This window comes from Stegostoma tigrinum, chromosome 9 (genome assembly GCF_030684315.1).
Source record: "Stegostoma tigrinum isolate sSteTig4 chromosome 9, sSteTig4.hap1, whole genome shotgun sequence".
In the NCBI taxonomy this organism is placed as follows: Eukaryota; Metazoa; Chordata; class Chondrichthyes; order Orectolobiformes; family Stegostomatidae; genus Stegostoma; species Stegostoma tigrinum.
The window spans coordinates 39,062,658-39,075,551 of NC_081362.1; the positions used below are offsets into that span (position 1 = coordinate 39,062,658).

General features: G+C 41.3%; 1 protein-coding gene across 4 annotated transcripts in view; it reads left to right on the top strand.

Annotated features, from left to right (window-relative positions):
• Window positions 1–12,894, top strand: part of LOC125454879 (ribosomal protein S6 kinase alpha-2) — a 427,165-nt gene that overhangs the window by 341,904 nt on the left and 72,367 nt on the right. For 3 of the 4 annotated variants that reach the window (XR_009446145.1, XR_009446144.1, XM_059648491.1), the window contains 2 exons: window positions 7,531–7,680; window positions 10,914–11,044. Coding sequence is in view for 1 of the 4 variants with exons in the window: in XM_059648491.1 (XP_059504474.1) it covers window positions 7,531–7,680; window positions 10,914–11,044 (281 nt within the window). In the remaining 3 variants the exon portion in view is untranslated. The remainder of the gene's footprint in view (window positions 1–7,530; window positions 7,681–10,913; window positions 11,045–12,894) is intronic. The other variant, XR_007248111.2, reaches the window with a different exon arrangement.

Below are 12,894 nucleotides of genomic sequence, written 5' to 3' on the forward strand. Positions count from 1 at the left end.
CATAATGGACCCAGTGGTCCAAATGGCCTGCTCCCATACTGAATCACATAAAATAAACACTGAAACAAGTTGCATCCATGAATTTGTGATTTAATAGGGCTTTTTTAGAGAATGGAACATGACTGGGAGAGTAAAAAGAGGCCACAGCAGGGCAAGATGCCAGAAGAGAAAATAGAGGAAGAGGAGATGGGCAGTCAGCAGATGGCTGTACTTACTGAGGACCTTCAAAGAGCAATATTCTTGCCATAACTCTAGAGAAGGAAATTTCTTAAGAAGTCTTCTCTTCATGAATAAAGCCATGACTGAAGTATATCAACTACTACAAAGCAGGACAAAAATAATATTACCTATGGCTGTAAATGTGACCATCGTTCTTAACTTCTATATGTCCATCAACATGCAGGCCACTGGTGATACACACACCACTAAAGATTTCAATACACAACTCTATAAAGATTTTCTATACAAAGGGAAGTACCTTCATCTCATTACTTCTCATGGAAACAAGTAGACAGAATGAACAAGAGGCTTCACAGAGAAGAATAGCTTCCCTATGTTGCAGGATCCTATTGATTGCGTGCAAACTGCCTTCATCAGCACATTTCAAGTCTGCAATTTCCACCATCTAGAAACACTAAGACAGCAGATACATGAGAACAGGATTACCTGCAATTCACCCACCATCCTGACTTGGAATTATATTGCCGTTCTTTCAGTTTTGTTGCGTGAAAATCCTTGAAACTCATTACAAAAAGCATTGCGCAGTATCCACTGCAGTGGTTCATGAAGGCAGTTTACCACTAACTTTTCCAGACAAATAATAGGTCCGTAACGTCAGCCTTTCAGCTCCTCTGGTGCTGCTTGGCCTGCTGTGGTCATGCAACTCTACACCTTGTTACCTCGATTAAAATTGGCGTTTTGTTAAACAGTCACTCACTTCTCATGGAGGTCGATACTGACGTAACTGTGTCTGTGGTTGGAGAATATGTCTGTAGTAAGATTTGGTCAGGACTCCCACCTTTAAATTTGCACAAGACCTTTGCCAGACTGAGAACATACACTGGGGCACTGTTGCAGATTAAGGGTACAACTTTCATTCAGATCTCCTATCAGAAGCAGTTAGTGCAGTTACCCAGATAGTAGTACTTGGGCCCAAGCCCACTGGGATGAAATAGGTTGAGAAAAAATCGCCTGGATTGGCTCAACATTTTTTGATTAGAAAATGGCTGCCTCAGTGAAGTCCTAGCAAATACCTAGAACTATGTCAGGAAGGGCTTGGAACTATCAGAGGGGCCAAAGCCATTTTATGTGTTCACCAGGAAAGCAATTCCAAGCAATTGCAAGACCATCCCAGTGCCATTTGCCTTTCAGATGAAAGTAAAGGCTGAAATCAGGAGGCTGGAGAGCAAAGGAATCATTAAACCAGTGCAGTTTGCAGAATGGGCAGTATCCTGGTCACACAGATTGTGAAGCCTGGTGGCTCAGTTCGCCTCTGTGGGGATTTTAAGCAAACGGTAAACTGCTTGTCACAGTTAGATGTCTACCCAATCCCTTGCATAGAGGACTTGTATGAAATGTTGATATGAGGGCTCTTCTTTACGAAGCTTGACATGAGCCACGCCTACCTGCAATTGCAACAAGATGAGGAATCCCAGAAGTACGCCACAATTAACAAGCATATGGGTTTATACAAATATACAAGACTGCCATTTGGGGTATCATCAGCCCGTGCCCTTTTCCAGTGGACCATGGAGAGCATTTTACAAGGGCTATCCCCAGTTACCATTTATCTGGATGAGGCGCTTAACAGGGAAGACCAATAAAGAACACTTGGAGAACTTGGACCTAGTGCTTAAATACTTCTCCGGTGGGCATATGCTTTAGAAGGGAGACATGTGTGTTCCAGGCACCCAAAATGACTTACATGCATTACAGATTTGACAAAACTGGGTCGCACTTGTTGGAAGAGAAAGTGAGGGTGATCAAAGGAGCCCCAGCTCCCATGTCTATACTGGAGCTGAGGTCTTTCCTTGGGCTAGTAAATTATTACAGAAAATTCATGTATAACCTGGCCTCCATTGTGTACCCTAATGCCTGCTATTGAAAATGGATCAGCATTGGAAATGGCCACAGAGCCAAGAAGTATCCTTTAGGGAAGTGAAGAAGCAATTATTGTCAAGGTGCTGGCCCGCTATGATCCAAAGGGAGAGGTAGTGCTGACATGTGATGCCTCTCCATGAGGGATTGGGGTAATGTCAGCTCACCAGTGACCCAATGGAAAGGAATGCCTGATAGCATGTGTTTCCCAGACCTTGGCTGATGTTGAACATAAACATGCCCAGACAGAGAAGGAAGGTTTGCTGGTCATCTTTGGTGTGAAAAAGCTCCACCAGTATCTTTACGGATGGGAATTTGTCACAGTAACTGATCACAAACCCCTGCTAGGCCTACTGAAGGAAAACAAGGCTGTCCCGCCCATTGTTCCCAGTAGAATTCAGTGTTGAGCCCTTATTCTGAGTGGATACAGGTACAAGTTAGAATGCCGTCCAGGAAGCAAAGTGACTAATGCAGATGCTCTGGGCTGCCTCCCACTGGCAGATACGCTACCGGTAGTACCTCCACTGGAACAGTGCCTTCTGGTTTTGAATTTCCTGGATACCCTTCCAGTCACCGCTGACAATATCCAACTGTGAACACAAAACGATCCTATTCTAGAGAATCTAAAGCAACTAGTGGTAATGGGAAAAACTGAAGGGTCATAGCAACCAGGACTGAAATCTTTCTGGACCCAGTGAGACCAGGTCTCAGTAGAGGATGACATATTACTGTGAGGAGCAAGAATGATTGTCCTGAGTAAAAGTCACGGCCAGATACTGGCTAAATTCCACCAGGGTAATCCAGGGGTTTCCAAGATGAAGATGCTAGCAAGAAATTATGTCTGGTGGCCAGGGATGAATGCTAAAGTAGCTGTTTTGTTGGGGCAGTGCCCTGAGTGCTAACAAGGATAATAATTGCAACCAGCAGCAACCCCACATTCGTGGGAATGGCCAGGACACCCTGGACTCAGTTGCATCTCAACTATGTCCGTCCTTTCATGGGTTCAATATTCCTGGTCATTGTGGATGCCCACTCAAAGTAGTTGAATGTGCACAAAGTTCATCGGCAAATTCAGGGATGATGATTGAGAAGCTGCATGCATCATTTGCAACACATGGATTCCTGGAAGTATTGGCCACAGACAATGGTACATAATTTACCAACAGAGAATTTGAATATTTCCTAAAGTCAAATGGCATTCAGCACATAACGACAACTCCATATCATTCATCATTCAATGGTCTAGCAGAGACAGTGGTCCAATCATTGAAGGCAGGCTTAAAGAAGAAGCCTACAGTGTCAATTAATACCAAACTGTCCTGGCTCCTGTTTGATTATAGGACCAATGCACATGCAACAACCGGGATAGCTCCACACCACGTTAAACCTGATATTCCCAGACCTGAAGGGGATGGTGAAACGGCAGCAGGAACACCAATGTCAACCACGTGCTGCCTGTAAGCGAGATAGACTATTTAATTCAGGGGATGAAGTTCGGTGCCAGAACCTTGGAAATGTCCCTGTGTGGGTACAAGGCGAGGTTGACACGAGATTGAGTCTTGTCACTTACAAGCACGTGATTCACCTGAAAGCTGTTGAGGTGGAAGAAAAATATATCTGGACCCTCAGGACAGCCAGAGGCCTGTCAACAACCATAGGTTCTCCTCCTCCATCTAGTGTCAAGCAAACTTCAGAGTCCAGGATGGATGTAGCCTCGATCCATCACCAACAGAAGAAGGGGAGGAAACTCTTCCAAAATGCTCCAGACACAACAGGTAGGCTACAGTCCAGTACAAGCTGCATATATCAGAGTCTGAATCAGAGGAACTGGACTTGGGGGGGAAAATAATGCATGAGAATCTACGAGCCAAAGGCCAGGCCGACATCCTCGGACTTAGGTGGGAAGGGATGTAGTGATTGGAACCAAGTTGACCTTGTTGACTACAATGTCATTGATTGGTGTTGTTAACTTGGTCCATGTAAACAGGGGATTTATAATCAACTCAGTTCAGGCGACTGACATCTAGCTGGCTGACCACAACTAGAGTACTGTGCACAAATAAATAAAGGATGACTCGGTGATGGCCTCTGTGCAGTTATTTCAGTAGCCAATAGCATTCTTGTATAAGCCAAACCCTCAATGTCCTCATTTGGGTCTACAGCAACAGAAATTTGCATGACATCCCACTTTGTTGAGCCGTAATAGCTGTTGAGCTATAACCCTCATCTCCTACCCTGGATGTATGCCACTGTTTTATAATGTCTCACAATGTGCAGACCTCACCACTAAGCCATCCTGTTATAGTACAGTGCCAGTATCTGAGCTAGTGACTGTAAGTGTTTGAGGTATGAGGGTGGTTCCTCTTCATTGTTATCTTCCTACTCTTCAATCTCTGTTACTTCTATTGCTGCCTAGTCAAGTTGAAGCTGTTGAAGGAAGGAAGCAGGGATTGTTGTGGTAAAGGGAATGTGGATATGCCATACAAACATCTAAAATAGTGGCAAATGCAGATTGTTTGGCCCCTCCACCATTCAATAAGATCGTTTGTTGATGTTTCAAATTCCATATTTCAATTTACCCCCAGTAACCCTTGAATCCCCTGCCTCAACAAGAATCTATCCAAATCTGTCTTGAAAATATTCAATAACATCACCTCTACTGCCTCCTGAATCAGTCAATTCCAAAGTAACATAACCACAGTGAGAGAAAAAAAATTCCCACATCTGTCCTGTGAAAGGTAAGCCCTAATTTTAAAGTAGAGCTTTCTAGTTCTGGACTGAGCAACAAGACGAAACTTCATCAGCAGAAGGGATTGCACACTGAGGAAACAGGATGTGAGGAATAGGATTCAAAATAGAATGTCTTCAAGTTAAATGGTTGCAGCTTCAGTCATGTCAACTCCACGAATGGCAAGCACTGTCTTCTTCTTGGAGTCAGATTAAGCAACATTGGCTTCTCCTTACTAGTTAGTAGCTATTTCTGGATGTGCACTACCTTGTTCTAAAAGACAGAAAAAGTGTATTATTGAATGTCTTAGTCTTTGAAATTTTGGCCAGGGGTAAATTGAATCAAAATGAAGGGGACAATTTGTGGCCTGAAGTTACTGAACTCAACGTGGTATCCTGAAGGCTGTAAAGTACTGAAGCAAAAAATGAGGTCCACAGTTCCCGTGAATAGGTTAAGGTATAGAATTTAGGTAAACCATCCATCATGTTTCAGGTAACATGTCGCCTCCAAATATCCAAGTTGTTGAGGAGGAAGAATGCATGCAGTTCCAAGTGGAAGTATGCCACCTTCCATTTTTGGGAAGGATATAACTGAGAGACAAGCTTACCCATGGCTGAAGCATTTGGGAATAAGGGGCTTAATACCCTGCTTCATATCTCCACTGTAGTTCTCATTCAGTGTGTGGAAATTATAAAGGTTTTCTCCCAAAATGTAAAGTCCTTGTTTATAAACATCATTCCAATTAGTGTCATTCCAATTGCTCCTACTCAGAGATCACTAAAGACCCAATTGTAATCAGAGCTCCTGACCTCACCTCCTCTAACTCTGATCCCATTACTCATTGTTCTGGCCCAAGCTCCATTGGCCTCTCACTGTTTTTTACTCCTCTGAGACCTTTAACCTATTCCTTACGGACCACCTTCCCAGTGGCCAATGACTTCCACCAGTTGTCCATATGACCTTTCCCTGCAGCACTGATGCTGTGTTAATGTGGCAAGGCAAAATAAGGTTCGATTCTCAGATCCTTCCACAAATAACTGTCGTGTTGACTATTTCTGAATATTGGCACTCCCAGTTTCCTGACCATGATGTCCAAAACAAACAACATAAAACAAATACTTTCAACAAATTTGGCAGTGGAGGTTTCAAATTCTACAAAATTACTTTCTTTGGCCTAGACAGTTGGCCTTGTGGTATCATTTTTCTAATGCGTATTTCCCAGATGAACACTCTTGTGCTTTATTGTGTTTGCCTCCTCTACCAGTATATGGTACAAGGTAAGGATTTTTAAAAGATTGCTTCTATTATATTAAGAAAAAGGAAAAATAAAAATTAAGATTTTGGGGGTTATCTGCAGGCTTCCTGACAGTTGAGATAAACCATCAGAATATGACTAGCTAAGAGAAATTTGTTTCAAAGGTAGGGTAGTTATAATAGGAAATTCTAATTTTCCCGGAAGCAGTGAGAAAAAGCTTCAGTCCCAAAGGCAACCGATTTATTGACTGTATTCAAGTCACTTTCTGAAACAATTAAGAACCAATAAAACCAGGCATATTAGATCTGGTGATGAGTAATGAGTATCAGAAAACTTAATTAAACAATAGTTTAACATTGAGTGGACATCTAACCAACAGTGACTGTAATATGATAGGAATGAATATCAGATTGAGAGGAAAAAAGTTGAGTCACAACCGAGCTATTTAAACGAAGATAAGGTTGACTTTGAATAAGTGAGGCAGAAATTGACCACAGTACACTGGAAGAACTGATAACGTGTAAAAATACCAAACAGCTAAAAATAAAACTTACATGCATTTGTTTTATTGAACAACCTTGGTCAACAGAAGGAGTGAGCAATGAGAAAGAGAACAGTTTATTCAAAAGAAAATAAATAACACTTGATACCTTGGACTGGAGGTGATGTCAAGAATGTGGCATATTTGGCAAAGTGTCAGTTTTGGGAGTTTCATGGAAGGTTACTGTCTGAGAATGTTAGCAAAATTTCTCATGCAATTTTATACTGCTCACCTCATTAAGCATGATCCACACCACCATACTCACAATATCTTGCATGGACCTGTAGTGTTAGCCACGACCAGAACCATCTGGGGTCCCAACCACCAACGTCATACTTGAATCCAGGCTTCACCCCAGGTAAAGTGTTGCAAGCCAGGAACTGCCCTTTAGTGAACAGTTGCTCCAGAGTTGGCTGATGCAAGCTGGCATCCCACCTTACTGAAAGAAACCTGGAGGTCCTGGTGGATGGGGTTATGTTCGGGAGGGCTGTCCTCTTTCCTCAGGAGTGCCAGATGACACCACAGACCAGACCCTGCCAGTCTTGACTGAAGTTTGCATGTTGGTCTGTTGGGTTTCCCTGGTCTGGAGGAATTTCCAACAATGACAGAAGATGGTTAACGACCTCCTGTGCTAAGTGCCACCATATTCTCTCTGCTACTTCACACTCAGGCTAATGTTACCATGGCACACATCTCCTATTGAGGTTCGTGATCTCACTACTGCATGCAGCATCTTCCTTAATCCCTCACGCCAACCCTATCCCCAAAGACTATGAACCCTGCATGCCCTCTGCTCTGTCAACTCTCTCGCGCAGCACACCGCACCACCTTTCCCTCATTTGCACCAACACTAAAAACCTGTGCCAGCCACTTTCATCCCACTCAATCCCTACTTTTGTCTCATTCCAGGGAAAACTATCTATAATAGGAAAAAGCAGGTCAAGGTGCCTTGTGAGCCACCCAACGTTCAGCTATTAACTCCCTGTGATGAGAGAATCCTTGCTTTTTTGGGAGAGGACAGATGCAGATATGCCGAAACTTCCATATCCCAGCAACCAAGTAGGAATTATTATCAATTGCTACGCTGCTTTTCCATAACTTGAATGTATTCCTAACATGTTCTTCTCACAACCTACTCTTGCTTTCATTTTCCGCAAGCCTGAGTGGCATCTGTACAACCTCCACCTCAAACAATCTAAGCTCTCCAGACATCGCCTCCGCCACTACCCCGAGGAAGAAATCACAGACCTCTCAGAGCATGCAACATCAAGGCTGTCTCCTGCATTCTTCATCTCTTCCTCTGTGGCTATTTTATGCAGAATAGAGTCCGAAGAGTTGATCTTTGACACATAGCAGTTACTGACTGAGGAAAAAATGTGCCAGGTTCACCAGCACTCAGAAGACCAGCAGAGACCAGGCACCTGCACAGCCCCAGAGAAGAGAGGGCTCCTTGGCCTTGAACATTAAAAACTTCATTAAAATGTACAAAGAGACAAAGAAGCAACACAATATTTATGGAGACACTAAGAAAGCTTGGAGGAGATCAATATGACCAGCACTGTGCTGGCTCCCAATACGTGAATCTAGCCATCTCCACGAAGGGTTTAGCAGCCATCACAGGAGCCATATCCAGCAGAATGCTTATTAGCTGCTGGAGGCATACACAGACCTGCCATTATAGTTATTGATGGTCAACATAAATGACTGGGCACCATCAAGGAACATCAGTCTCTGTCCGGGTAAAACTTCCTCACAAGAAGACAAGATGGTGTCAGCAGGCTCCCAAATGGAAGACATACTATGTAAAACCCCCTAGAAATCTTCCGTCTGGACACGCCAGAGCGCGTGGTGTTTCCACACTGCCTATGATCCCCAACCTTGTGGAAGTTATAAACAAAGAGGATAAGACTGCATCTGACTTGGAGACCTAAATCATGTTTGGGCAGTCTAACCACAGTTAGAATATTGTGTGCAGTTCTAGAATGTATATCATAGGAGGGAAATGATAGCACCGGAGAGGGTGCAGAGGAGACTTAGCAGAATGTTGCCATGGCTGGAGAATTTTAGCTATGAAGAAAGAAAGCATATACTGTGGTGTTTTCCTTTAAGCAGAAGAGGCCTGGGGGGTTCTTCATTAAGACATACAAAATTTTGAGGGGCATAGATAGCTTAGACTGGAAGGAACTTGTCCCCTTGGTGGGGAATCAATGACCAGGGAGCATAGATTTAAGGTAGGGGGCAGGAGGTTAGAGGCAATGTGGGGATTTGTTTTCATCCAGATGCTGTTGAGAATCTGGAATTCTGTCTCTCTATGAGGGTGGTAGCTGGAAAACCGCTTATATCATTTGAAGCAGTATGTAGCTGTGCAGTTGTGATGCCAAGGTATAGAAGGTTCTAACAACGTGCTGGAAAATGGTACAAGAATAGTCAGCTGCTCGTTTTTGACTGACGTACACTCTATAGGCCAAGGGACTTCTTTCTGCGCTGTAGATTAACATGATGCGATGTAATATTTTTTATTCATTCATGGAACGAGGGCATCACAGACCAGGCCAGCATTTACTGTCCATCCTTAATTGCCCAGAGACTAGTTAAGGGTCAATCACATTGTTGTGGCGCTGGAGTCACATGTAGGTCAGGCCAGATAAGAATGGCAGTTTCCTTCCCTGAATGTAACTGAGCTACTTTATGATATAGTGCTATTGTTATGACATGTGTACAGTTTAAAGCACCCTCTGCCTGGGGGAAGCCAGTTATATTGGCATAGCCTACTACCTTCAATGTAGCACTGACCTTGTCACAGGAAAACAAAATGAAGTGTTGTGACCCAGCATAAACTGCATTTGTAACAGTCTTGACATATTTGTGGGCTGAGGATTGAGAAACTTCATACAGGACCCCAGTGGATCCCTGGAAGCAGCCAATAGTTTGAGGCAGCTGTCACGTTGATGGCAGCAGGATAGGATGGGCACTCACCTTTTAATATTACATGTTCTGCTCCAAAAAAAAATGTTGTGATTTCAGTCACAGTGTTATGGGAACTCCTCAGTCTGGGCTGACCATGCACTTCACTCATTTTTTTTGATCTCGCTGTAATTTCCCTACTGGCTTGCCATTGCCTACATCATTCAAAACCTGTGAAAATTCAAACCAAAGAAATGAACTTCAGTGATCAGAGAATAAAGAAAAAAAGAAACTGAGGAATATTATGGACAAAGTTTATTTAACAAATGTATTATTAAAATATAGGCCACTTAAAGAGGGATATGGGTGATAGTGTAACATAAATCAAAAAATAGCAAAACATCAAATATTTACTACGTATCAGTTTTCTCAAAGCAGAAACAGAAAAACAGCATCAGAAAGGAAAGGAAAACTAAATCAACAGTGGAACTAATTAGATTTACTATCAATCTTAAAAATTGAGGAAATTATAAGAATAAAGAAAAAGAGATTTCTACACAATCCATCACCCTTCCATACTTAACATATGCACAAGGTTTAAGTTTATCGAGACACCAGTGAACTGGGACACTAGAAAAGGCCTGAACTGGAACACAGGGCAAAATGTGAAATTGCAGAATGGTCCTGTAAAATATGAGTCTGTTAATTGCTCAGTCACATGCAATCACACAGCTGAAGCCATTGACTGTTAAAATAAATCTGAAAATTATATCCCTTCAAGTTGTGCAAATTCATTCCAATTAAATCAGGAGCAAGTCATGGATTCCTCGATTGTTAGCACGACATTGAATTAAAATTGCTTCCCCAGCCATACAAATAAAAGCAATGCTCAAATTCACCAGTCTTAGCATTTGTTAGTAAACACTGTCAGGATCATAAGGTTGTCATGTCAATGAGTGAACACATGAAGACATGTAATCTTTTGTCCTTGAGAAATGTTAGAAGTAATCAAATTGTTCACAGTCCAAATTATACTGTGGGTAAGAGTAATTTAATGGCAATCAGTAATCAGATGTCCTGGGTCAGAAGAATTACAAAGAAGGGTCCCAGCAGAAAACAATTTGTTCGACACAGAAATATATTAGCTATAGAATCTATCACAAGAGATTATGAAAGAAGTACCTCACACAGTTCAAGCCTTTGGCGTCAATCTGCGTGTGAAGTTCCTACAATTAGTCTGGCACTTCTACCAAATGTGCTCCATGTCTGTAATACTAATCTTTATAAGTATCCTGTTGAACAACACATTGGAAAAACTTTCCCAGTAGAACTTTATCTTTTCTTCTGCATCAACTGCAGGGCTTGATCTACTGATTCTCTTTTCACAGACTCACCTGGTGTGCCTCCAAGTGCCAACACACATCAGCTTTTCCGAGGTTTCAGTTTTGTCGCCACCAACCTTGGCCAAGAGCATACACAGTCTGATTCTCGACAACTGATTGACCATTCGATTGTGCAGGTCAGATAGTTCTTAAGATTTTGACACTAAAAACAATGGAGTTAGCTAAACATGAACTCATTCTCTCATACTATCACAAAATTTTCAGTGGGCAGAATGCACTAGATAGTGTCTACAGATATGTTAACAAATCTGTAACAGAGGCAGTGTGTTGATGATGCTGGATCTTGAATAATACATGCAATATAATAATGCATAATCTAGTTTGATCATAAATGCAACAATCCCAGTGCATTCTTAAACAGCTATTAGCTATTAGAAAATTAAGCTGGATATTATTCTGTGCTGAGAATAAGAAACACTGTTTATCTCATAGATGAGATGCAAAATATGCATGTAAATGAAGTGTAATATTTATTTTTGGACACAATAATCAAAGATGTATTCAAATGCTAACAAAAGAAACAATTATGAGCTGGCATTTCTGAATACAAACCAAAATATCAATTTCAAAATTTGCATTTTCATGATGCTAATCAAAAACCTAGTTTGAAAACTATTCAATTTACAGTTACACGTAACCCTACATATTGTTCAACTTTAATTGTTAATTGTGCAACTGTCTGTTGAAAAACATCAGTTAATTAAAAAAAAGACATTGTCCTTATTATGATTGTTTGCAATGATTTTCAAATTTTTAAAGTGGAAAATAAGGAAAATTTTGAATCCTTTGATAGTCAAATATTCATTAGTTAGAATTCTCATCACATTGAGCCGGAGAGTTAAATATTAGAGGAAGACTATTACCATTAGATTGATTAGCTATGTAAAGCACAAAGTCAAACTCAATTATAGTAAGCAATCACCTTATTTGAAAATCATTGTCTTTAGCATTTATCTCTCACAGCAGTCATCCACAAGTTGTCTAATTTGAAACTTTGTCACTTTTTTGCCAAACAAAAATCACGATCCATTCAAGCTACTGATTCACGTCACTGAACTGACTAAAAGTGTTTTAACATACATTCAGTTATTCGTAGTGAGTGTGGAAATGTTGGGTTGGGGGTGGTGAGATTGGGTATGGCTGGAGTGAATGGTAGACAGGTCTGTCAGGACTAGGGGTAGTGCACCACAGGGTCTGACCCAATCATTTTGATTTTGAGTTGGGGGATTGTCAGGTCTGGCGGGTTTAGGTCATACTGGGGACAGAAGGTGTTGTTGGGTAATTGGAAGGATGTCGAGATCACCAAGGGCAGCATATATTGAGTTAGGAGTGTGGATTGGAGCATTCAGAGCTATCAAAGGTTAGGGACGAGTATAGTTAAATTTGTAGGTGGTGTGTATGGTGTTCAGTTTAAGAGTTACCCTGGAGTTAAAACAAGTTTTTAATGCTTTAAGTTTTCCTGATTTGCTGCTAAGCTTAAGTAAGTTGGGACATATTCAACCTTAAGAGGCATTTTTGGAGGGCTCCAAATAAATAAAGATTGTCAGTCCAAAATTTCAATTTCCTGGGCAATTGCCTTGAACTCATCTGTACCAAGATTTCTGCATGGCCCTAATACATAACTCCAATCTATACTACAGTAACCACTGTCTGATCATCAAATCGTTCAGGCCATTATTACTTTCTAAGTGGCCTATAACATGTTCCTAATAATAGTTTCCAGCATTTTGCTTACTGATGTTTGACTAACTGACCTATTATTCCCGTTATGATCACAGACAAGATAGCTAAATTGTGTTATGATCTGTGAGGTAGCAATAACTTTCTTTTTGTTTAAAGCAAAGTTTGAATCCCAGATACTGATTAGGAGAATAAAGCCACAGATTCAACAGTTTTGAGTAAAAAAAAGTTTTACTGTGCAAAATTAGAAAAGTAAAACAATCGTCAGTATATTTTTACATATTAT